Genomic DNA, 27,229 nt, shown 5'->3' with positions numbered 1-27,229 from the left:
TTATATTATCTGGTATCTGCAGACGATATGTAATTTAATCGCGACCCCGTCAGACTAGATCATTAAAACGAGACTTTTATCATTAACTATTTTCTGTTCTACATTGGTGACAATGAGCATTTATCAATAACAAACATCACCGAGTGCCTGCTTCGATACAAAGGACTATCAGACCCAAGACCAATCTTTATTGAGTTCTTACAAATGTAACTACTAACGTGAGGATACTATTGCACGTATCTAGCATAGGCGAAAATTGAAATAAACGTGAGATAAAAATACATCGAATAGTGATATTTTTTTTTGCTTGATGGATTTTGAGAAAAATTGTGTTCGGAGGCGAATTGAATCTTTCACAAAATTTGGTCCATGATTATTGGTTTTAAAAGATTCTTAATTCTTTCACTGACAAGTTATATAGTTCGTGGAAAATAGAACATCGAATTGACGACACAATTATAATTTTTTTCAATGCATGTAAAGTAACATATAAATTATGGTTATTCGGAACTGGTTATACTATTAGCAATGCTTCTGGAATAGATTCCTGCCATTCCTTAAACTATATTTCGGGGATACCTTGCAGAGTCATCAACAAAAATTGCTGATAGCTCAAGTAGCTGAAATTAAAAAAAAAGGGCACAATTCCATTACATTTAAAAATGTTTTATTAGAGGTTTATTTTTTTTACAAGCATATATTTAGGCACTAAGAAGTTGTTCTAACTTGTAAATATTTTCGTAGAGAATTATTAGGTAGAAATAGAAATTTTTATTTATTTTAATTTATTAACTATTACAAAGTTAATACAAAACTAGTCAGATTTGCTTCTGAATAACTTATATTTATTTAAAAAAAAAAAGAAGAAGAAACAATCTTAAACAGAAATCAAAACAGCTTTGGTCAGTGAAAGAAGATTAAGAATAAACGTAATAAAAACATCAAAAAATAAAAAAAAAAATAGGTATCTACTAAAAAGAAGAATGTTTATACAGAGAAAATATGTTGCTACAAAGTTAATATTATAAGAAAAATATTGCTAAAATGACATATCTACTGCTAGGGATTCAGACACTCTTCAAGTAAAGTTTAAACAAATATTCCAACCTAACAAACGTTGCTCAAGTTAAGAAACAAATTCTACAACAATTTTGCAGATACCTGTATCCATTGTTTGTAAACTTAATTCAATATTCGCGTTATTTTTCTCGAAATCACGTCCTCTCACTCCGCATGAGAAGAATAAACGCGTTGCATTCCGTTCTGTAAATGTTCTTTTATATATATCCAAATGTATGAAAGTGAACGTTAACGATATCATGCCAAACCAAACTTTGACTCTCGATCACTCCATCCACTTATCTCCGATATATTCTATAGAATCTAATTACTATTAACACTACTACTAAAGCTTAAGCTCTACAAAGAAAATTTTAAAACTGTATCAAATGTTTATATGAAATAAATTATGATAATGCAATAGAACGGACGTATTGTGTCGTCTAATTCCCAATATATATTACAAAAGAAAGACAAAATAATACGACTTGGAAAAAAACATGAAAATCCTGTTGTATTCGTCACGTGCAACTTTCGAACAAATCAAAAGCTTACCTTCGCGAAATACGATCATACAAGGTAGATATGTTTCGCTCTATTATGTTTAAATATGCTTCGTTTTTCATTCCTTTTATTTATTTCAATTAAAAATGACTCATTACACTTATCATAGCAGTATGTATGTAAGGTCCGTACTTACAACACATTGAAATTATCGGTTTTACGTATGCGAGCGTACTTCAATCGTGTAACCGGAACCAATAAATCTCTGTGTGTATGTGCAACGGATGGTGTCGCGATTTTATGCATCTTGGTTGTAACAGTATCGTTTCTATTCATTTGATATGGCGAGAATCATAACGTGAGGGACTGACAAAAAATAATTTTAAATAATAAAACAAATTGTTGCGATTCCTATGCATTCGAGTCGGGCATCCTCGAATCTCTAATATAAAACTCATTTGTACCTAATCAGTTTCGTCTAATTAGCACTTTGATTGTTACATCGTGCACCTTTCCTCACGCGCGGTATATCGATTAATCGATAATTGATATGTCTACGGAATTCGACCACCACGATAGTTCTACAAACACTAAAAATTAAAAAATTTCTTTAAAGGAATCATTCGTCGAACATCGTGAGAATGTTATGTCGAATCCCGTTGGTACCTCGCCTAATTTTTAATGGTAAGAAAACTTATAAATAGGGTACAAGGTATGAAACTTACAAGCCTGTCTCGAGCTAAATCAATAACTATTCAAGTATAGCTAAAGTAGAAGCGACACTGACTTCCAGCGACCTTCGTGAGATTGTTTAAATCTGGCTCCCGCATAATTACCCGGCAGCGACTTTTAATGCGTAGTAAAGAGTACGTCCGTGTACCTATGATCTTACTTGTACGAAAAAAGATGCGCGATGCAACAACGATCAAGTTTACGAACGGTTAACGACTTAATGATAGTCAGTATTTGTTCGCCACAAGTAGATTGGTGTCCGACCCGAGTCACTATACCGCGAAATGTAGGAAAATAACCTTTCGTATAAAACGAATACATCGTTACAAAATAATGGCGTCGGAGAAGAAGATCAATCAGAATAAGTAGCCAACAGAGAGTTCGGCGATGCGCGTAAATACGTGTTCCTGATTGTTCTTAAGAAAGAAAGAAAAAAAGGAATAGAGGTTAGGTTTACACGAGTTAGCACTACAGAGGTAAAAATCTGATGTTCTCATGATATAATTACAAAACTGGCTGGACATTATTATTACAAGTTAACGAGCCTAATGAATCGGACAGAAGTAACCTAATCGATCCGACATCGTTAACGTGCGCGCACGCGCACATGGAAAAATTTCAATGGACAATCACAATGAAAACCTTTGCTTCCGACGTCTATGTATACATATATATACATGTACGATTACGTATACATATATATACATATATATATACATATATCTATGGAGAACAAAAAGTATTTCTCGTTACTTCTCTCTCTCACTTTTTCTGTCTGTACGAATATTTCGAAAAAGTTATTAATATGAATATGTATATACAACCTTGGCTAGAAGTTGGTCAGGTTCAATTCCTGTACCGATGCGACGACGATTTCTTACCATCCCGATGATTCGGCTGCCTTGATCTCGATCGTGACTTTCTATGATCCCTAGATCTAGATCTGCTCCTCCTCTTGCTCCTGGAAACGTAAGATTCGGAACGCTTGCGGTCCTTGGAGCGGGATCGGGTTCTGTCTCTGCCCCTGGATCGTGAACGTGTCCTTCGTTTGTCCCTGGCGCGTGATTTACTGCGTCTGACAGAATAGGACCGGCTACGTCTTCTGCCTCTCGAATGAGAACGGGACTTCCTCTTTCCCCTGGAACGCGATCGCGACCATTTCCTCGCGGTCGAGACGGATCTAGATCTACGGCAGCTCCTCGAACGGGATCTGCGACGTTTTCGGTTTCTTGATCGCGATCTGTGCTTCTTCCCGGACCTATAATTGCTCGAAGACCTTGAACGATACTCTTTACGTGAAGACTTTATCGATCTGGACCTGGACTTCCGCCTGCGACCACGCTCGGAGGAACGGGACCGGGACTTCCTGCCTCTAGATTTACTCCTACTCTTCGACTTCCTCTTTCGATAATCACGGTCACGAACTTTGCTCGATCTTTTCTTCTTCAACGAGTTACGACTCGAGTCAGAGCTCGTCGACTCGGAACTGCTAGATTCGGAATCGGCTGACCCCGACGGAGTATCGGTCTTTGCCGTATCAGGCGGCACGATCTGTTGCTGTGGACTTTGTCCGCCGCTCGATAAAGTTTCAGACGCTTCTCTTTGATTATTTACCGTTTCTTTTTCATCAACTAAAGTAGTGATGTTACGGAGTTACGCTTAATGATGCAATACAACGTCCTTAGGTATTATTTCATTTCGAAACATACCTGTATCCTTGCAGCTTGTATTACCAGTATGATTTTCCTGTTGCTTATTATAATGCTCCTCGTAACGTTGCTCATCCCTCTCATCCTCCTCCGCAAGACGCGCCTCGATTTCCTCCTCCGTCTTTTTGAACGCTTGTTGCCGCCGTCTCAAAGTTTCCTGCAACAACAAGCGATTGCAAATTTTATTTTTTTTCCATATGCATGGGAATTAAGTTGCCAAACGACGATTCTCAAGTTAAGGAACTCACAATCAGCTCCTCGTCGCTGTCGTTGTTTTGAGCCTGGACGTGTTCGCTCTGCTCCTCCTCAGACTCGCTGTTGCTGTCACCATAGATGCCCAGACCTATACGAAACGAGTAGTTTATTATGCATGTCCACGACACGACGTTCGTTTTGTCGTTCAAAGTAAAGACATACGCTCGAGCACTAAATATGCTGCTGCTATGATCGAAAAATGTCCTGAAAGACATCTTCGTTTCACGATAGACTTATAAGCGAGCATGGCTACAAAGAGCGGTAATGCACGGATGCATTTTACAAGTGACTGGCATGTACACGACCGGTTCCTAGGATGACCGTGCGTTGAAGATTGTAAAGACATAGGGACTTACCAAGCTTACGAGTGATCTGAGCAAGAGGGGCCATGTTGTTGAAGGATGCGACGGGGGTCTCTCCTGCAGGGACTTACAATACACACGCATTTAGTACCCAATGGCTAAGAGCTATCCTCAGGATACCCCCCAAAATTAAATGGTACTGATCATCATCATCATCATCATCATCATCATCGATACACACAAGGAGAGTCGAGATCCTGCATCATTCCTCATACGCCTTAAGAAATCTTTAACGATTCACTTTAGAAATACAAAACTGAAACTGCTTTAGAGGTGACGTTAGTAATACATTTCAATGACAAGTTATGCACGACCATAAGGTAGCTCGACATCAGTGAAAATAAATACAGATACTTTGTGTAAAAAAAGTTAGGGGCATAACATTTCTGACAACTACAACGCGTGCCGCGAAATGTAAAGAAATTGGAAACTGAAACAAACAGTTCTCTTTATACATATAATCCGAACGTGCTATATCTGTTTCCTCGAGACCGTTTCTTATCGAGCCAATCGACAGATATATTAGAATAATTCGTAGAAAATGTTTATCGCGTGTTACTTATTTTATGCGACGTCTGCACAGTGTACGAATTCTTTTATTACGCTAATTACATCGAGTACACATCACGTAATTCTTCACCACTCATTTTTTTTCACTGAACTACAAATTTGATACAAAATTTTAATCTTTTAGACCGTGTCGGGACGCGAGGTTCATCTCTACTAAAAAAAGAAAGAAAACTCTCGATCGGAATTATTTCTGCAATATCTATTGAAAAAGAAAATACGAGTATCGCTTATAGTACGTGTATAAATCCTGGAAAAATAAAGTAGGATATCCTGAAATTATCGAATAAGTAACTCTATGAATTGAAAAATCTCTGTTTAATATTTGAAGGCTTATATTACAGAAATGGGCAAATAAAATTCACCGCAACACTGCACGAGACTCGTGTGAATCAGATTCTGTGCACTGATGAGCGAAAGTATGAAATATCAATTTGTTAGTTGTATCGTGTGTATCTGGGGTACCTTTGGCACGTGCGCGGCTCCAAACCTCTCTGCATATAGAACCGATTTCTTCGTTGGTTACCTCCAGAAGAATTTCCGTTAGCGATCTCCGTACCTTCAACATCTGACGCACACAAATTGTATCCAATGTTATTACTGGCACTAACACACCCATTAATATTATTTCATTACCAAGAAAGTGTTGCGACACTTATCCAACAGCAGTATTGAAACTTGATCTTTATTGAATTCAGATTATTCCAATAATCTGACGAAAAAATTATTCCAACAAAAGTTGATCAGTTTGTAGTCGATTACAGATTGTAACAAAAAAATTTTGACTAGCACTTCTATGTTCGTAAAAAATTCCACGAAGAGAAATTCCAAATCTTGCAAGACTTTCTTCGTAAATAATACCATCGACGGATTGTTGTAAAACGTACCGCATCTTGCAGAATTTCTTCTCTAGTTCGCTTGGGTATACTTAGAGTCGTGTTGGAAGGAGTGGTCGGACTTCTATCGGTATGAGTATGAGCGTCAGGTGAATCTGCGTCTCGAAATCGCGATTTCCGCGGTCGGAGAAGAATGTCTTGGCTACGTTCGAAATTTTTCTCAGCTACTTGCTGATTTCGTACCCCTTCGTCAGGTTCTTGTTCTGTTTCCTTCTCGGAATCAGAATCCTACATTTTTTAAGACCAACCGTGTAAACGACGCTACCTCATTTACGCTCTAAGGAGTTACGCCACTATAGGGGCTGATAAAATCGAGTTTTTCTTTTTGCAAAAGTTTTCAACAGTATTTCACGCTTAGAACTTCGACCACCATAGCGACGTAACCCCATAACTGTCCAAGATACCCACAAATTTGCTTTTAGAAGGGTTCAGAACTGCCCGCGCTTCCTCTTCCGCTTGTTTTCGAGCTTCCAACTCTTGTTTCCTCAGAATTTCCTGTCTCTCCCTTTCCACAGCTTTCTGTTTCTCTTTTTCCATCTTTTCTAAACCCTCCCTAATCCACGCTGGTAATTGCCTACGTTTTGCCGCGTCTGGAGGAAAAATATTCTCACCGTACGAACAATTATCGCGACAATTTTCTTATTCGGGGAATACCATAAAATTACCCCTACTATTTCTTAGAACTCGGAGGAAATATGGCGAGTATCGATTTAATTAACCCCTTCCCGTACTTCAACGAGTCTGACTCGTGATGATGATTTTGGCCCAAACATGAATATCACGAGCCAGGCTCGCGGACAGCAAATGACGATCGTGATTGAGTTTTAGTTCCTATCAGTACGCCACAAGAGTTGGTCACGATTCTTATAACCTCTGTTACAAAGCAGTTTAGCATTAGTCTGAATTCACGGGAAGCGGTTAAGATAATGAGTTATCCACGAAATAGTGAACGATCGTGCAATAGTGTAAGGGTTATTTGGTTCCATAAAACTGGAATTTTGCTAGTGTTATGGGTATATTCCGCCTACACAGCTGGCGAAAGCAACGTTTCGTGAACGTACCTATTGTGGTGGTAGTGTCTTCTTCTGGTGTTTTTTCCCTGTCTTCCCGACACCGTACATTATCTATGGGCCTCATATGCGGCGCTCTATTCGCGTGTCTCACCCCTTTCATGAAAGGAGGCGGTTGGGGGGGTATTGTAGCCGGAGGTTCCCCAGACCAAAAACTACTGACCTAAATATGAGACACTCGTTATCTGTAAATTTCAAATCTCCTCCGCGTTTCATTTTCTAATCTCGATACTACGGAAATTAAACATTCTCGACTGCAATTGCACACGCAACATTGTCACACGATGTGTGGTTCATTCTTTCTTTACCGAGCCTAAGTGAATCGGGGATCGTGGGAGTCTAGGTGACTATTAAATTAGAAATACAATTTTAACCTGACTGTAAGGTTGTGTCGGAGGTACTGAGTTATAAGAATATAATGACGGTGCTGCTGGAGGTGGAACACTAAATTCTGCGGTAGTCGATATAGTCGGAGCAGGTGGAATTACTGGTACTGTAGGAATTCCCATAGGTTTCCCATCAGAACCTATAGAAACACCAGGTGGAGGTACACCAGTCCACTCCCAAGTACCTGACCCAGAACCTGAGCTGTTCCAATGACCCCATTGATTCCATTGGTTCCATGCTTCGGCTGGCATTAAAGAACACATTTTGTAAAGTAGTTCCATAAATATAAATCGAAAGTCGTTCGACATTTATGAATTAGATATATCTGCGAATGTTAGGTTACAAACAAAACAGGAAATCAAACGAACAATTACAGGGTGTCCCTCTATTTACGGTATAATCTAAGAAGGGATATTTCCTTGTCCAAAAATTAAGTTTTAATATTTAATAATTGATATTAACCTTCTACTAAAAACATTTATAGACTTTTATATTCTATTATCATAATTATGTCATAGCATAATTTTAATTTGCAAAAAAAAAAAATTTCTATACCTTACGAGATTCGAACCTGGAATTTTCTGGTACGAACCTACAACTATACGCTTCCGCTATTACAACTTTCAAAATTACTCAAAGAAATAATACACACAAAAGATTGAAAAATTAAACGTTGAATATTTTTATAAATAATGATTATTGGTAAAAAAAAAAAGAAAAGAGCACGGATATATGCTTATTTTCGCTGTAGAATTGCCAGAAAAAACATTGGAATCCTCACAGGTGCTAGTACTAGCTTGGTCTAGGTTATGTCTGTGCTAATACTAATCTAGTTTACGGATTATTATTTACTTCCTCAAATTAAAAGAGCTATATATTACACTAGCTGCTTCCTGCAGTGAATTGTTGAAATTTACACAGGGGTAGACATAGTACAAAATTATCTTCATTATATGTGAATATTGTATACACATATCTTTAATTATTTAGCGTATTTCAATGAACTATAGAAATTCAATTTTTATTCATTACCTGATCCACTAATTGTAGGTGCAGGAGGTGCTGGTGGTATATCATCGTCTTTTGTGTCCATGTCCATGGGAGCTTCTCCACTACCATCGTTCCCAGAACACACAGGATTAATATTAGGTGGCGGCGGTGCCGGTGGTACTACAGTCTCTTTCATTTTGATCCATTGCTGAGCTAATGCTGCCCAGTCAACTGAATAGCGATCAAGAGTTTTGTACATTGATTAGAAGTTGTACAATGGTGGAAGAAAATGAATCGCATACGCATCTCGTACTGAAATACTTCTTACTCCATTTACCTTGATCGTTACTCATATTCTGATAAGCAGAAGGATTTAGGGCCCATTGGGTAGGGTAATCCTTTCCCTCAAACATATCCCCACTCATTTTCATTTATTAATGCCCTGGTCAGAAGCAATAACTATGAATCAGAGCGCTTTAACCTTGTACGTGAATAACGCGAGAATTGATATGCGATACAAGTTTAAAGGCCTGTTGAGAAAGATTTGTCAACTACATGGTGAAAAAACACTTGATTTTCGTCGGTTTTTATCACTTTCACTTCACCGATCGATGTTTTAATACGGTTCCGAGCGCCCTATCGCGATGATGGTACTATATCTAATGTGCACAGCGATTAAGGACACGACTCGTGAGAGTTTATCGCACTCGGGGCACCGACGCGAGCCATAAATTAATGTGATCGATTCGCGTTGGAGGCAACGCAATATTACATTTTTCCCATACTTTTTCCATGCACGACGTATCGAAAAACTGCCAAAACTACTTTACCGGAAAATATTGCATTTCTGTTAACGTTGGCCGCGAGGTGTCACATCATACGTGAAAGGCAGATTTTCATTGGCGTTGGTAAACGTGGCGCCACCATGCGACGGGATATATAGAGCGTATCGAGATATGTCGCACATCTCGAGGGGTGCATTCGATTTGAATGCTTACGCGAGCTAAGTGTTAACGGTTACAAGTATTTACAAGCAGCCGTTCCGTTTGACTTTCAATTTCCCATGCTTGCTGGCACCTGTTATTTGATTTGGACTTGTAAGCACTCACGAGCTCGTCAAAATGGAGACTAAACGATGAAAAATAAAACACGTCATGCTAAACGAGACACGGTATGTAAACAGCTTTACGATATTATTCAATATACGTTTCATTGTCCTGCCTTAGGGTAACGAACTTGTCTTTGATTAAGTGTATAGAAATATTTGAAACTTATGTGCGTTAATTTTCTAACCATATGTACACACATTGTTCATTATGTAACGTTTTTACCTGAACAACTTTCATTTAATTTCATAAATGTCTCCAGTATGTTTACTGGTGTGAACAACTGTGTCAGGACAAATTTGATTGCTTAGAATATTATGATTTGTGTTTTTTGGCTCTCGAGGTCAGTTTTTTTCCGAGTTTCGTACGTCATTGCCATTTCTTTGCGCATTAACATGTTATTTTTTATAATGCAGCATTGTAGAGCATGTTGAAACGAACTCAACAACCTATAATAATAACCTCGAATACAAAAATTCGAAATTTTTTGTTTTCTGTAAGTAATAACTTTATAATAAATGTTCCAATAGAGTTTATAATTTATTTGAATAAAAGGAAAATGTCGTGTGGACATTTGTATCGTTGTTTCTAAAAATTATTTAATTGTTAGGAAAATATATATGTATCGATACATATTTTGTTTATTTATAAAACGACTTTATTCATTGTAATGAAGTAAAACTGCTGATACCGTTACTGAAGCTTTCATTATGACTAGCATTTTAATGCAATAAAGTTACAACAATGTGACAAGCAGAAATCCGTTTAATACTATAATGATTTCTAATTGTCATTTTGTATAGTGTTCGCATAAATGCATATGTGACGCGTATGAGATGAGATACGTGACGTAACAATACAAGCATAGACAGTGTATGTAAGTAGACTTTACACCTCATGGACTTTCGTGGCCCAATCTGACTTCCATAACTTCCCGTACCTCTTTCGAGGTTATCCTTCGTAGATAAATATAATTTTGTCTCGCTATCTAGCGGCAAAAATAGAAACTATATCGTTACAAATATGGACACTTTGCCATCGATGGCGCTGCCTGTTATCTTGATCCATTCACCACGAACTGGTTATATCATTTTCTTTGTAAATAGATTATCAACCCAAAGACTAAACTAGCATTTATTATATATGTATCGTTGCACGTCGAGAATGAATTTCCGTTCGCGTAATCTAGCCGTGACTAATGCTTCGAAACAAGAACTGTCAATAACTCCACGTGCTTTCAAACTAAATAGAAATAGACAATATTATCTAACAAAATGGACAGGAGTTTTGAAGAAAATTTACAGTATCTCACAAGCAATATTTTTTTATTTATACTTATAGGTTTTCACCACATTATTAGTAGAGGAACATAATTTGACAACTTGGCATTCTTTTGAGTCTTTTATCCATTTTTAGGCGTATCATATACTATTGTATCAACCCCTAATTATTTAGGTAGTAGAATAATAGAAAAGGGGTCGATTTTATATGACGAAACAAGTTGAAAGAATTATAAATTTCCCTTTCGTTTATCGTTAAAAGAATTCTGTGCTTTTTTTCGTTTAGAATGACGTAAGATAAGAACATCGTTTTCTTTGCCCTTTGGTTCGGCTTTCTCCGCAAATACGCCGTCTAATTGCATAGGCGAAACTTAACGAATTAAAATGGCGAAAGTCTAATTCGAGGTTGAATCGTGTTGCCGAGGGCGGCGAGGGTGGATCGGAGTATTCAGCTGGTGGGGATAAACGTACCACCCTGTGTCAGGTGTTGCGCCACGCGGTCGGCCACATTCTGCTCAAAAACACCGCGGGTTCACGGGCTTTCGGGGTACTTTGCTCGACGAGGTGCTCGCTCGAGGAATATCGACAAAAAGTCGATCAATCGATTGGAAAATTGTGATTTAATGATCGTTGTTGTAACAATCAGTGTCCCTTTAACGACGACAAAAGAACGTTTCATTTTATAATTGCTCGATAAAAAATTGTCGAGGTTGAAAGTGTCTTCTTCTGTGGTACCAGTGAATCACGATCGTTCCTTGAATGAAAACTTTGACTTTGGCACGAGACGTTTATCCCATTACCCCAGTCATGGATTTGAAACGTAATTCCGAGATCTGTGACGAAAGTTTCCGTGTTTATTTCGAAGCACGAATCGTTCCTCGGATTTATTCAAATCTTCCTATTTAAAGTTTCGAAACGAATCGCCATCGGATCGTCGAGAACGTCGATGGAACATCGGGGAATCTCACGGGGGCATCTTCTATCGTTCGACAACGCTGCTTGGCTCTCTGGCGTAACGATGCAATACTGAGCATCGCGAGAAAAAAAAAAAAACTAGAAACCATTGTCCATCCGACGCGGTAAGTGCTCGTCGTGCATTGTTTATTCAATTGTCCCGTTAATTACCGAATACTTTCGGCGCAATGGCGACTCCGTGCCAATTAACGTTCCGCCGGTCCTTGTTCCGCGGCCACGCTGAATATTTCGCTCTGAATTTAATTCTGCCCCGCTGAAATGCGACGGATTTCTAAAAGCAGGTTGTTGACTTAATAAAGGCGTCGCTGAATTGCGTTACCCGTTCATGCTCCAGCATTCAGGCGACCGTTCACAATGCCGCCAATTTGTGCCCTTTACCCCTTAAATGGGACTTCGGGCGATGGGGTGGCGCAACATTTAAAAGTCGAACGGAAGGTCGCGATTTAATTCGATCGCTGATGTAGCGGCTAGCAGAGATTAAGGATGGGAGAGACATTTTTCAACAAATATTCGAACGTTGAATAGGCGACTCATTACCCTGGAACCTCCGTCGTTCGAGCCAATTTGGTTCAGGGGAATTTAAAAAAAACATTGATTTTGACATTTGTCGCTGTATTTGAATTACGAAGAGCCATGGTTCGCCTATTTCCATTTTATCCTACTTAGTAATTGAGTTATTAATTCGTCGCTTTAGTTCTTCGCGTGGAGTTCTGTATTGTGAACATTTCAATTTAGAGGTGCGAGATCTCGTAGTTTGGGAGACCAAAGAACTGGTCTCCAGCGACCAATTTACCTTTGCGCATAATTCTCGTTCAACCAGTTCCTAACTTGTTTTGCATAGTGTTATGGACAACCATCGAACTGTGACTACTTCGCACACTGTCCTGCGTAGTTATATTAATAATAAATAGCAGTGTACCAGTGCTTTTATATCTTAATTATTTGTTAACATTTGTCGCTACCAATATTTTTAGCAAACTCCATTTGCCCTTTTGAACGATTTCAGTTTATGTTAGCGTGCTTGAAGCACTGTATTTTTTATTTATTTGGAAAATCGATTTTTTGTAACCGTTACTATTGGAATCCCTCCCTTGGGCGTCTAGACGCGCCAGGGGGAATCCGTCGAGCAAAGACATTTGTTTCAATTTAGGAGTCCTAGCTCTGGGAGTTGGTGTATACTCGGTGGGAAGAAGTATCACGAGGTCGTAAAGTCAGCAAGGGGTGAAGACGGATAGGACACTTAATGTTGCGAGTCAAAATCCCAGGGAGCAACATCTTATATTTTTTTGATACAATATAGCACGTTAAGAGCTTGGACACTGCGGCGAGGAAGGCATTTAGCGATGTGTACCCTTAAGGGTATCTCTATCCGTAGCACTTGAGCGTGCCTCGAGTACCCCACTATATTCCTTTCGCCAAGTATACCTACTTCCCATCTGAAAATCAATGCATGACGCAACTCTTGACCAATTCTAGACCCCTATCAATAAAAAGCTACTATAGAGTCCACGTAGTCTGCTAAGGACACTCTAAGTGACCAAATTATCCCTCTGTAATTCCATACGTCTATTTACTTATTTACTCTATGGGACCTGCTCTTTCATACAAAAGTTGGAAAGAAATGCATAATAAGGTAGTCCATATACAGTTTGTTCAGTGAAAATTATTATTTCATTTAAACTGAATTCCGAGAGATGCGTTGGAATTCGCGTTTGAACGATCAGTCCCCCGAACGTTGAAAATTGTTATTCCACAGACGGACGAGGTTCACATGTCTGCAAACATCAGGTGTGTGAACATCGTTAAACGCGAGTAAGCAAACGAAATAGATTTGGGTTAAACGTCTATCGATTCACGAGAACGCTTCAGAGTATGGCGATTCATGCGCTTGGATTCTCTGGGGGACACCTGAGCGAGTCCTTAACTGGCTATGGATGTCAAGGAAACGACAAAACTTGCCTATAGCAAACAACTCGGCTCATTGGATCGTTGCAAACCGAAACAAACAGTTTTTGATATTTTGAATTTGATACTAATCAAAACCTTGGGTGGCAAAGTTGGTTTCAAGCGTTAACCACAATAGAGAACATGGGCATCGTCCAATAATTTAGTACGTGTCCAAATTTCAATCGAATTGAAACTATTAAGCCAGAAAGCGTTCGATTCGGTTATGGGGTGGCCCCGTCGAGTGGGAAAGCGCCTCGAGGCAGGAATTTCCCCAGTTTCGGTGGGGTTGAGCGCCGGAAATCGGCGTTCCCGGAGGAGGCACGCGCGAATTTTTCGCTCGCGTGGACTTCCCGACAAAGGTCGTACGCGAGTTCACCAGTCTTCCTTACGCCGAGCACCGCTATCGATCCGCTTACTTTCGCGACCTAGAAATAGACAATTCGTATCGACATTTTCGCACGTTGTGCTCGGGGGATGCGTTCGGTGGGTTCGCGTAAACTTCGCCCCGTTTCGCGATTAAGCGCGTACGGCGATACAGCCCCTTCCGGTGATCGTAAACAGCCGGGATTTTTCCAACTACAGGAAGCCACGAACACAGTCTTTAAACCGGTGAGTTAAGTTCGTGGTAAGTGGATCGTACTTCGGACGTCGTTATCGAACCCTTGATCCGAATTAATGATGTCGAACTTCTCTGTTCAATCAACGTTTCGACAGTTATACCTGAAATAAGTTAAATTGGTATACGACTTCACTGTACAGCTGTGTTGTATCGTAATATAATATAAATAGAAGCAGTTGGACATAATTATGATGACGTAAATTAAATAAATCGTATGTACGTGCAGTTACCCGGATAACTGTTCTCGAATACACGGGTACAGGTTTGAACGTACGTGAAACAGAGACGCTTACTTCAAGACACGGGTGGTGCGTCGCGGAAACGATGATTAAAACTTCGTTAGCGTGGAAATAACTTTATCCCCCGTGTCGTTAGCTTTTTCACCGTTTCGCGAGAGCGAAACGAGCGCTTCACTTTCGATTAACGTCTTTTACGCAACGCCACGTGTTCCTAAAACATTAATCCGCGTATCTGGTCGTAAAACAGCCGTTACAAAATTCGCCTCTTATTTCGCGGCATCTGAATGTCGCACGTGTCGGCGAGTTTCTCGGCCGACGTTAATAAAACGGTGCCGATTTACGGTCGTTTCGTGGCTACATTAGCGCCATAACTTTTTACACCGCGTTACAGACACCCGCGAACGTCCTTCGCGGGACGTTAAAGCGTCGCAGGTCATTGTTACTCTCGTAAATACTATAATACGCGCAAGGTATTTCACGATGCGATTCTCCATAAAAAATCGAATAAAAGATGTCCAATAAATGGTTTCCGGACGAAGCTTTGTTCACGAGGAAATCGAGTTTGAAAATTGATGGGGCACGCGGTGCAGTCTGTTAACGCCAACCAACTTCGGAGTCAATTTTCTCGAAAACGAAGCCTCGTATAAGAAAATTCCATTGCTCGTTTTCGACTCAGTTTCTCTGGAAGAAACGACTTCGTTAAGCATGAGTGGGAAAGGACAAAATCCACATACCAGCGTTTGGTAGGTGATAAAAAGGCTAGAATATAATTGAAGGGAAAGCGTGGAAGCAAAATCGTTACCATACGCTTGATTATCTAAGTAGAAACGCTTACCAGGTTATTAAACACCGAAAGCAATGTTATGACACGCGCGGACAAATTATTTCTGAAACATCCTTGTGTATAAAAATGTTCGATCCAGATCCGCGCGTATCGAATGGAAAATCACTCGAAATCGGGAATCCCTCGGCGAGCGGTTATTTGAGAACCGCTGCAACGCCACGTTTTTCCTCCGCCGATCGCGACGGTTTCTTTTCTCCGATCGAGCGTTTCGCTTCGTCGAACGATCGTCCGTCTCTTTCCATCTCGGCCTCCCCTCCAGCGTCGCCCACAGCGAAACGCTTACCTCGTCTCACCTGTCTTCTTAATTTCCTGGCTAAGCGCGTCGGCGATTTTCGCGCTCGCGTTACGCGTCTAGGCGGCGCGGAATCGATAGAAGTCGCCGGCCCGTGGTCGAGAAGACGCCGCGATAAAACACGTTATCTCGATCGTCACGCTCGAATCTTCTCCTCTTCTTCCCCTCCCCGGCCCCTCCCCTCGCCGTTTGTGTCGCGCGCGCGGAAATCGCGCTGAATTCGTACGGAATCGTCGCGACAATACACGTACGCGCTCCGTGGAGTTTCGTCGTGATTCGGGAGCGAATTCCGCGAGGCGAACGGAGGCCTTATCGCCGCTGATAAGTCCGCGTGAAAGTGTGTGCGGGTGTGTTGAACACAAGTGAACCCTGTCGGGACCATCTATTCTATTTTTTTTGTTTTCCTTTCGTCGTTCGTCCGTTCACCGCGTCCGATTCGCCGGGGTTATCGACGGTGACCGGTTAAATCCGCTCGTCCTGATGGTGGGTTCGTTCGAACCGAAGAAAGGACGCAAGATCGGCTCTGCACGTCTCGGTAGCACGAATCTCTGAAACGAGGACGATAGGTTGTTAAGCGTTTTAGCGCCGCACGCGCCGACGCTGACTCACAGTAGGTTTCCTCGCGTTGGCAAACAAGCCACCCGGTGGATCTCAAGGTTGACACCCGAGACGGGAAACGTTTGGTCGAACAGTAGGCAACCAAAAGCAACCGTACAGCGATTTATTATTTGGGACGTTCGTTCGATCGAGATACTCGATTTTCATTGAATTTTTTGCAGTATTTATTTTTCTGTTCGTTTATCTCAGATATCGATGGGAGTCGTTCAAAACAATTTTGTGGTAAACATTCATCGCCAATCGACGATACGTTTTCCAAACATTCTTTGGAAACATTTGCGATTAGGTTGGATACGTGCTTAAGATAGTCTACTCTATTATTTATTCTACTGTATAATTTCGAAAAATGCACGTGGAAAGTCCAACGTCCAACGTTTATCGCGTTTTCCACAGAACTATATTTTTCTATATTATTGTAGTGTTCCGAACATCGATTCTTTGCTCGAAGCAGGATCGTTTTACAGGTTCGTTCCTATTGATTCAGGTACATGATTATTCTCGTAACGTACCTACAGATAAACAATAAATCGCATCGCGTGTAATGAGGCGCAGAGATCATTTCGAAATCGTATTATCGTTCAAATAATTGCTGGAATTATCCAAGCGCTTCTCACGAGGCCTTGGGGATTCCCATTACGAACATTAACGATATCGACGTTACTTCTGTCACATTTTTTTAAAGTGAATTTTACAAAATTATTTGACGAATTACCAAAATTATAGTGCTTTAAATTGCTCTTGAAAACTAAATAGAAATTCAACAAACTGATAGAGTAAACTTTAAATTGCATCGATGACTGTGATATCGAAAGAATTCCAATTTTAGAGACAGTATTAGAAGATAATAGAAGTTATAATGTTTTTAGGTTAGAGTAGAGTTGTAGGTGGGCCCAGGTACTAGAATCGCCCTGTATTTTCTATATTTAATTGGCGATAGTGTTCAAGATGTCTTCCCGCTCCGATCGAGCGAACTTCGCGCCACCTTCGGCAACCTTATCGGCGCATTCACGAACGTGGCAACGTGTTACGTGGTTCACGGTGCATCGATCTAACTAGCGCGAGTTTCGAGGCCAGAATCGGGAGCACCGGTCTACTGTTTTCATAGCTGGAAGCTACGCGAACCTTCCTTTTGATCGGCTTTTCCTACTACCAGCCGCAGATATGTAAATTTTTATTCAAACGATAGATAAACAATGAGACCAACTTACATCAATCCATTCGCGACATTTCGATAAAGCAGCTGAATTTATTCCTTCTGACATATTCCATTCCACGATTGAAATTTTTATTTCATTACATTTTCAATCAGGGTATCAACGGGATAGTTTCGAACCCACTGTTCTTCGAATAGTTAAACCTGTTTGCTCGTCGAACTTTTAAAGCGCTATCAAGGTGCAAACACATTACGGCTCCTTGCGTTTCCCGTAGAACGGCGATAATGCTACGATATGCTCTCACCTTTACGATAGCATTAATTGCCGATGACGGAATGCTACTATAAATACGTTTGAGTGTCGCGTTGGCTCGAATTTTCCACCGGAAACAACGCGAAATATTGAGTTTCACCGTAAAAATCGCGCAACGCGAACGTGTTCGCGCCATCGAGAGATCGATTCGATCCCGTCGATCGCGAAGCGGAGGTCCGCGGTCGTAGAATAAGTGGCGCGAATTTTGTCGACTTCTCGGGAAAAGAAAACACGCGCGATTCCGTTTGATAACTCAGATACGATTAATTCGTGTCGTAACGATAAGAAAGAAAACATGATAAGGAAAGAATTACACTGATTATGTGCGACTCTAGTTGCAACGCGTGATCGAAAGCGTTCCGTTGATTAAATGCAAAACAAGTGCAACGCAATATCAGATACGAATATTTAAATGATTAATTGATACGCAATATTAGCTTCTCTGCCCGCTGTTCGTTCGCGAATTATATTTTGCATTCGAGAAAAATAAATACAGTGACTAGTTCGATGATAACAAAAGTAAACCTATTCTAGACCCTGATCCTTACTTCTGACTTTTGTCACGTACCAAGATTTTTATTCCAGTGTTTCGAGTAAGAGATAAACTTTTCGTTACGTGTTAAATAAAAATGTCGATCGTGGAATCAAATATTCCGCAACGGAAAGATAAATATTTAACTTTTCGATCGAGTGAACGTCTGGAACAGATTGCTATGCGTTGGTATTATTGGTTTTACACTATTCGAATAAGAGTTTACTCCCCACTATAGGGTCTGTAAGTAAATTTATTAGCCCAATATTTACGGAAATAAAACATTCAGGATGCAAATTAGCACAGTCGCTTTAAACTTACATTCTGTTTAATTTCAAAATAAATGTTATTTCGAACAATTTCTTTTAAAAACTGCTGATTAAAAAAAAAAAATAGAAACTTGGTTTACATTTTCGTACGCTGTTCTAGCTCTAGTTATGGTAGAATAATACCACTAGCCTATGTTTAAACTGGAGGAATAAGCTATCTAACAGTGAAAGTTTTATCTAAATCGGTCCAGTGGTTCTCCAGTTTATCGCGTGCAAACATACACACCGTCTAAACGAACTTATTTATATAGTAGCACAGATGACAGTTCGTATATTTCATAACTTGATAATAAATGTATTTCGTAACTTGATAACACACAAAACGTTAATAGTATATAAATTTACTTACTAGACTCTAGAGTTACACAAAGTTGGGCATGTGACCCAACGCTGAATCCCGTTACAATTAGGGTTAATCTCGATCCAACAACACATAAGTTAACCCCAGAACTTTTCAAGTATCAACCAACCCTCCGAATGTTTACATTATTTATAGTTCACTTTACTTTCTGGAAAGACTAACTTTTGTTTCGATGGGATTTGAAACCTTTCGAATCTGTAAAATGGCAGAAAATTCGAATCATTTTAAATATAATGTTTCCAAGATATTGACTCGTTCCTCGACTTCCTTTAAATTTTACGTCGACGATACCGCTCGTATAAAATTTACAAAATTGTTCGTAAGATGTTGAGTACTCGTTAAGCTCTCGAAACTTGTCGAAGCTCACGAGGCTCCAAAGCCAATCAAGACTTCGGTAACTTGTAAAACAATCGAGACTTCCAAGAGTTTTAGGCTTGGAATCATGCTGGGATCGATTCGAATTTACACCTACTCGTACAATACGGGCTCGAAGCGTTTCAGATCCGATCGGAGGGTGCAACCAATGCCCTATAAACGCATCTGGATTCCAAATCGAATTTACGTTTACATTTTCCCGCGCTTGTAACAATCATAGGATTCCAGGGCAGCTCATAATGCGATTCAAACCGATCGGTTCAGTTTGCCGCGATGGACAATCGCGGTGATTGGCGAATACCGGATCCAAAGATATTTACAATAACCGTGTATCGCGCGAAAACGGTTTAATTGTTCGCTCAGAACTCGTTATCCGCGTAACTCGCCCCGCGGTCTCGGCGCCGGTGTTTATTGACGGTTCATCTGCAGCGCTTTAAATGCTTCGCGTGATTGGAGTTACACGTGAATCGCTCGTTTATCTCCGCGATAGCTGACCTCGGCGAAATGTTGCGGCCAATTCCTACGGTTCTGCTAGGCGGAGTGCAGTGAATTTTTCGAGGACACCGAAAACGTGGCCAATTCGCCCGGGCCGGGAGATGCGGTGAATCCATTTTTTCCCTCTCTTCTCTGACTCGTGGAACAACGGAGATAGAAAAAAAAAAAAACTTTGGACGTATGCATTTGCGCGAGCATCGAGCTTGGCACGATGACAACGCTGAAGAAGGACGAGAAGAGGGCTTTGAAAAAGTCGAAGAAGACGAGCCAGAAAGGCCCCGGTCGCAACGCGAGGGAAGCGAAAACGCCGGGAGATCCCCGGAAGAACGAATCGAAGATCGAATCAGGTACTGCGCGTCACTGTTCGAGTCCCGTGGCCAAAGGACCGCGCAATATTTCGTAAACGATCGTAATTTGTCTCGTAATTGGGTGAACGTACGTGTAATCGACGTATTGACCCTGTGAAACCGCCATTTTTAACTCATTTGTTACTTTGTTAGTAAAAAAAATTAGAGTACCGTGTTTAGTTAGTGCTTAAGTCATTAATATTTGAAAAAACCGCGGAGAATTTACTCCTTTCAGAGGATTCGAACAGTCGAGCGGCGAACTCGAACGACGACGCAGAACTGACGGAGAACGCGGGTAAATCTGGCGGGAAATTCGAACGGAACCATTCGTTCCGTCGGAAGATCGGCTCGTTGATAAGAAGCGGCGCGGAGTTACCGGCGGCGATAAACCGCGGCCTGCTGCCGATTAGGCGCAGTTTAAGCTTCAGCAAGGACTTGAACCGCGTCCACGAATTCTCGAAGCCAACAAGAACCAGCAGCGCGCAATGGTATAACAGTCTGGTCTCTCTGGTGGAAGACGAATGCCTCGACGAACCGAACGTATCCTGTCGGAAGAACAGCGCGTCCGAGGAATTGCTTTCTCCCAAGGCTCAAGTCACCAGGACGCAGAGTTTCACTGAAACGGTAAACGGTAAACTTACGGCGACTTAGAATTAAGTCTAGTTGTTAGCAGATGTTTTCCAAATTACTTTGTAACGCGTGATGGCTAATACAGTAATTTCTCCCACATTGCCCCTGACAGTCCTCTATCCGCGTTGTTCCTGTGCTATTTCTACGCCTATGCACGCGTTATTCCTACGTCTCTGGTTCGTTCGGAGTAGTTACAGTATTTGGTATAGGGATAGTAGTGATAGGAACCTTAAATTTTATTTGTTCTTGCGCTCCATGGAGATATAAATGCGCCACTGGCTAGGGTGATACAATATGGCGGCAACAGGCCATCTGGAGGTTAACTTTTAGAATGGCCAGGCCTTTTTGCGACAGAATTCTATAGAGAAATTTTTAGAATGAACGACCAAGACGCGATTAATTCTGAAACTGATAGAATACTTGTTTCTATCATTAAAAATGGTGCAGATATTAATGTGGCCTGGTTCTAGCGGGACACCCCGGAGCGCACAGCGCTGGTAAATGGCTACGGTCTGCATTTTGATGAATTTCTTCCTCCCATGATGGACGAACGCCGTGCAGCGTTTAGTTATGTCACGGTGTTCGTTACTGTTACTTTAGTATAGTGGTTGGGATTTGCTTTATCGATTCGTAGAATCCCTCGATTCGACCGTACTAGTTACGCAACGTTCAACCGAGCAATTAAGACTTAATGAGCGTTCCCATCGAATTTGAATAGGATTTTAAATGAATTTGAAATGGAAATCGTGTCGATGGAGAGTACCGCCAACGAAGGCGGATCTGCATTTGTATTTTATATAAAGTCCAACGAAGCAAACTAGCAAAACTATATAGCCCAGGGAATGCAATTACCAGCGTCCTGATTTTTTTAATAGGTTTGTTTGGACAAACCAAAGAGATTCAATTCTTTTTTTATTATGGTCTTTATGCATTATTAATGCTTGAAAAAATCGCCTTAGAATTCGAGATACAACCATGCGTTTAACGGTTGCAATTACATGTGGAATACAATCTTGTTTGATTACTTATCGTCGCCAACACATATTATGCACTTGTCAACAGTACAGGGTGTTTGGCCACCCTTCGAAAAAATTTTAATGGGAGATTCTAGAGGCCAAAATAAGACGAAAATCAAGGATACTAATTTATTGATTGAACCATCGTTAAAAAATTATAGAAAGATTTCCGGCTACACAGTATATTTTCGGTAATGAATTTTTTTCTCGAAAGTACGTAGGATTTCAGGGGTATGTGTATTCATAAAAAATGATTGTAATTGACCTTTGCATCCAAAAATAATTTTTCCAGAACGATTTGAAATTTTTTAATTTTGTCGAAAAATTCAGCACCTACTTTAATTTTTTTCTCGAAAGTGCGTAGGATTTCGGGGGTATGTATATTCATAAAAAATGATTGTAATTGACCCCCGCAATCGAAAATAATTTTTCTAGAACGACAGCGCTTAGTTCTCGACAAAACAACAAACGTTTCCTCTTGCTCGGTTCTAAAGCAAGTTTCTGAGTCTGAAAATTTTCATTCTACTTTTTATTTTTACTTACGAGCATTAGGAAGCTCAGAGATACGTTTAAAAAAATCATGCTATTCCTGCTTCGTTGCGGTTTTCTCCTTTTCGTAAATCGCGCTCCAACGTAGGAAGGACGCATTAAGGGGATAAGAATATCGAGCATCGGCGCAACGCGGCACGGGCGGGAGAGATAACTGCTTCTACCACGCTAGAAAAAGGTCGATTAGCCAGGTCGATTCTAAACAGAGGCGTTCCACGAGACGGTAAATCCTCGTTGACTTCGTTCCAGCACGAAACAAGGATCCTTCGTCTTGTCTGGCGTGCATCTTTTATAGAGACCAAGATGAACTCGCGCCGAACCCATCCCGTACATCTCCCCAGCCTTAATTTTCATGTGCATTCGGGCGTCACTATCGATTGTAAAAGAAATTGCATTCTCCAACAGGCCAGGAGTCCAAGGCGACGGGTGAGCGCGCTGTTGAACAGAACCGCCCCTTTCGGACGACACAGCGACCATTATGACTCCACTATAGGTAATTGCAACGTGTAATTCGTTCTTCTATCACGCCGGCATATGTAAAACGCTTAGCTTAATATCAATCTGCCGTTACATTGATTGTTCGGTCGAATGTATAGCAGGGAGCAAGAAAGATTAGACCTGGAGTCTCGAATTGCGTGGGTCTACTTGTTATTTTATTCGAACAAATTGACTTTCGCTTTGAACTTAGAATCCAGGAATTTTTAGCTGTTTAAGTCTAATCTTTGTTTCTTTCTGTAATACATTCGATGACAATGATTCGTACTATTTGAGGAGCACGTGGCATAGTTCACGCTACCCGTTTTCGTTCATGGTGCGATTCTGATTCATTGGATGATAAACTAAGTTTCAGGAAGAGTAACGTTTCGAAGCGCGTACGAAAAATTTCAAGAACATTGCTTCAGGTATATGTTTACAATTCGTGCGACTCGTCGAGCGCGGGTTAATTTTTTTGGAAGGTTAGGGTCGTTAGTCACGCGGTCGGTATAGCAATGCTTCGGCGCAGAAGCGTCTGAAGGAGAGGGTAAAGCGTGAACCAGTCGCTTATTCGTACGTTAATGTAGGAAGGACGGCTAACATTATTCTCTGATTCATCAAGGTTACTCTCGCTTACCTTCGCTAGCAACTGACTTTGGTTTGCAGAGTCAATGCTCTGGCATTAGTACAGAGTTATTAACATTGCAAACTACAGTGAACATTGCAAAATAGAGTAGCTTTTTTATGTACGCTTCATTTTACGTTGTTTCCAGATTTAAGTAATCCACCCAGCGAGGCGAGCAGCCTTCCAGCCCTCACATACACCACCACGGACAATTATGACAATGAACTCAAATCACTGTAAGTAACAGTCAAGATTTGCTCCAAAAATTGTTAAACTATTTCATCCTACGAGTCCAGTCGGAATTATTGCTTTTTCCTTCGTCTAAAATATATCCACTGTTTTGGATCAGTTAAAGTGTGACTCTTGGTACGAATAGTTGAGAGAAAATAAAGGACCAGGCTATAGTTCTCTTCCTCGTTACGACGTAGTTCTCGACAGAAGTAGTTTTTGTTATCAACAAGTTCCAGTTAATTAAAGTCTCTTTCTTAACGCGGCGAGCACCGGTGTTCCTTTTGTTTAAAGGAAACCGAGCAAATTGCGCCTTCGAACGGGTTGATTTACGGGACTGCGAACTACGAGACCCGTAACTCGTGTTTCGACGTTGCACAGGGTTGCACATGCATCAGTGGTAAAATACGGAGGGGTACAGTCTTACCGAAACCATTAATTCCCGAGGAGACGCCTTTCCTCGACGAAAAAGGGGACGGCTTTCTGTCGACCTCGCGTTGATCGATACTCGACTCGAAAAAGATACTTCAATTAACCACACTTTCGGCGACATTTTGATCTCTCGAGACTACGATTCGGGTGAAGGGCCTCTCGAAAGGGGCGAAAATTGCAGGAGCCAATAAACGCAAACGAACTGTTGAATACTAGCCGCGTATGATCAGTCATTTCCATAAAAAATTACTCTTCCCTTTCGACACCTAATTAACTTTGTTTTGAGCTCGCTTTTTGTCTTTTTCACGTGGCATTGTGACTTGAGAAAAGACGGAAATAATTGGTTAAGGTCACTCAAGGTCATTTCGTCAATTACCGTGCAGCATCTGAAGAAGTGCGCCTCTAGAGTCACAGCTAGTCCTCATATATTAACCCGATACAATTTGATTCTGTCTTTTGTAATATATACACGTTTCGATTGCCCTGGATGGTAGTGACGAATTCACGACTATCGATTAATGAAGTACCCTAGAAATGATGGACAAGCAGGCAATCTAGAAACGGAGAGGGTTTCTTATTAAAAAGATGTTGCTCTTCGATGAATATGGAAGAATTGTTTCACTGTAGGAATATTAAAAACTTGGAAATCTTAGCGAAACAACCCTAACAAGCATCTGATGCATCTTCCTGGATGCGTCCGTTGTACTCTTTGCGCCTTTTCTTTCGAGTTTAGTTCCAGGATGCATGGTCGCCCTTCGCCCCGCGGCCGCCAACGAAGAAGTCGTTCGTTACCACTTTGAATCACCTTGTACTACAAAAGCGTAAGTTTACGTGCCACGTACGTAATTGGTTCGACCCAGTTGCTAACAATCCCGAGAAGTACCCCTAGCCCGCGCTAGCCCTGAGCAATTCCGGTTATTCTTTCTCGTGGATGGAAACGAAAGGAACGCTAGCCGCGCACGTTGAGATCCCTTTCTTCGTTTAAACCGGACCTAGCGGTAAATATAAGCCTTGGACGGTGATACAACCGATTGGACTTCTTCGTAATGAACGTCGAAGGAGGCCAAAGGGCGAACAGGGGACGACACCCGGGCCCATTGTTCGTCGATATAAGTCACAGGAGAATTTCAATTACCATCCGATTCGACGCGTGGGTCTCCGACTAATTCTCGCGTGGGAGAAGCCGGGGAATACTTCGATAAAACATTTCGAGTAACAGAATCTAGACGAAGCGTGAGTTGCACAAAATAAATACTGTCTTCGTCCGGCGATGTGCAGCCTAATCTTAATTTTGAAAGTACATCGAAAGCAGGAGCAGGGTCGGTATAAAGTTATTAATTCCTGTCGAAGTATTTTTAAAGAGGCGGCACGGTCCCAGTCAGACGACTCTTAATAAAATCGAGGAGCAGCTTTCAATTTCCTTGCGTTCTATTTTAATAAACCGAGCAACGACACGAGCCCGGCTGTAACTACAGCCGGCATACGTAAGATCAGTCTATAGTTAATTTTCCTTGAAAGGATTCAGAAGGATGAGCAAACGGAAGGAACCGTTTCCTCCCACTCAATCTCGGTAATGCCTACGCAGGCCAGCGCGCAGAGAAACACACGTACACACACACATCCGAGGGGCTGAAGGTCTACGACGAATACAGAAAAGCTAGCAAAAGAGGTTTTAATCAGCGAGGGGCCGTTACGTCGAAACGAGAGGAATACGCGCGCGATTCTTAACATGTTCCTTCCATACTCGCCTAACGCATCGACAAGCGAACAGAGAGGACAAAAGAGGCGAAAACCAATGGGGACGAACTGTTTTCTTAAAATCTTTTTCTCGCTGGCCCCTGCGCTCGTCCCAGCGGTATTTATCTCGCGGCGAGATTGAAACTCTCAGGAAAGGTTAAATACGAGGTATCCTCAGATTATTTCCGTCAGAGTTCCGTACAGGGTGTAGCAAAAGTCAGTCCACCGAATCGTAAACTTTACACGAAAACTTGAAGGAAATATTAAAGTCGATAGCGTTTTATAAACACCATTTTTATGTCTGTAACGATACAAAAGAAATTGAATTTAAAAAATGGTAGAGGTTAATCGAATAAACAGTGGCGTCAGAAGTACAGAATTCGCTTGCTCAAAATTCTGGTAATGGTATCAGGATTGATTCGGTTAGTTCCATTCTAAGTTTCTTTCGGACCGTGTAATTTACTCGTCGGCAATTAATCATCTAGGAAGTTGATCAACGCTCGCGCGACGATATCGAAAAGCATTTCGTTTTCAATTTATCCGCCATCGTCCGTTATATTTATATCGCGGCGAACGATTCTCAAAATGATGAAGCTTTCCCGATCATCGCGATAATAAATTACCGGCGTTCCGCGAATGATAAATCGTCGAAGAAATTTTTAACCGGGGATCAAAAAAATTCTTTCGCGCGCTTAATTAATACGTTCGAAGGAACATCGTTTCACGTAAATGATGGCCATTTGGGAAATTGGATTTTTTGTTGCATTTTATTTGATTTTTTTTCCCCCCCCTCTTTCCGCGCGCAGCTCCGTGGAAAAAATTCGTACGTTCAGATTTAAAGTCTAAAATGGGAGCCTTTTCGTTCGTTAGACGAGAGATGGAAAAGCATATTTCGGACTCTCGGCGTAGCGATGAAATAATTCTGAAATGTTTTCCAGGTTTTAAATATCGAAGGTTCATACACTAGGTGATCGAGAAGAAACGGAGAATTTTTATGCAAATATGCAATTATGATACAGTTTAATGCTACTTAAGATAATAATTATTTAAAGCACTATTTTTAATCCGGATGTAAAATTGATCCACGAATTCACGCTATAGGAATAATATGCAATTCTATGCTCTAGTAACGTAAACGCAAAGTCAATTGGCTGCTCAAGGCCACCAGCTCCCTCCCACGCT

At 41.0% G+C, this 27,229-nt stretch overlaps 2 protein-coding genes across 12 annotated transcripts in view; one reads left to right on the top strand and one right to left on the bottom strand.

The window, feature by feature from the left end:
• Window positions 1-1,536: 1,536 nt before the first annotated feature.
• On the bottom strand, window positions 1,537-9,392 carry LOC122396050 (arginine/serine-rich protein PNISR-like). 2 transcript variants are annotated; one of them, XM_043394151.1, is made up of 11 exons: window positions 8,869-9,392; window positions 8,574-8,762; window positions 7,529-7,785; window positions 7,146-7,317; window positions 6,493-6,674; window positions 6,076-6,312; window positions 5,654-5,756; window positions 4,616-4,687; window positions 4,253-4,347; window positions 4,005-4,161; window positions 1,537-3,926 (listed from the first exon to the last, which is right to left on the bottom strand). In XM_043394151.1, exons 1-11 carry the CDS (start codon window positions 8,960-8,962, stop codon window positions 3,142-3,144), a joined length of 2,343 nt encoding a protein of 780 aa, XP_043250086.1. In that variant the 5' UTR covers window positions 8,963-9,392; the 3' UTR covers window positions 1,537-3,141. The 2 variants fall into 2 exon arrangements, with proteins under 2 accessions (XP_043250086.1, XP_043250087.1); XM_043394152.1 differs by having other exon boundaries at window positions 4,616-4,678.
• Window positions 9,393-9,517: 125 nt separating this feature from the next.
• The window catches only part of LOC122396042 (pleckstrin homology domain-containing family G member 5-like), a 91,842-nt gene continuing 74,130 nt past the window's right edge, over window positions 9,518-27,229 (top strand). For 5 of the 10 annotated variants that reach the window (XM_043394118.1, XM_043394117.1, XM_043394114.1 and 2 more), the window contains exons 1-5: window positions 16,009-16,443; window positions 20,005-20,356; window positions 20,592-20,980; window positions 22,957-23,044; window positions 23,799-23,886. In XM_043394118.1, coding sequence (XP_043250053.1) covers window positions 20,221-20,356; window positions 20,592-20,980; window positions 22,957-23,044; window positions 23,799-23,886 — 701 coding nt within the window. In that variant the 5' untranslated portion in view covers window positions 16,009-16,443; window positions 20,005-20,220. Of the gene's footprint in view, window positions 9,703-16,005; window positions 16,444-20,004; window positions 20,357-20,591; window positions 20,981-22,956; window positions 23,045-23,798; window positions 23,887-27,229 lie in introns of those variants that run through there. The other 5 variants (XM_043394119.1, XM_043394121.1, XM_043394115.1 and 2 more) reach the window with 5 other exon arrangements.

The sequence above is a fragment of the Colletes gigas genome, unplaced genomic scaffold, assembly GCF_013123115.1.
Source record: "Colletes gigas isolate AHSC1104 unplaced genomic scaffold, ASM1312311v1 Colletes_gigas_Sc00007, whole genome shotgun sequence".
NCBI lineage: Eukaryota > Metazoa > Arthropoda > Insecta > Hymenoptera > Colletidae > Colletes > Colletes gigas.
The sequence above is the reverse complement of the archived record's forward strand: the minus strand, read 5'-3'. Positions and strand labels throughout refer to the sequence as shown.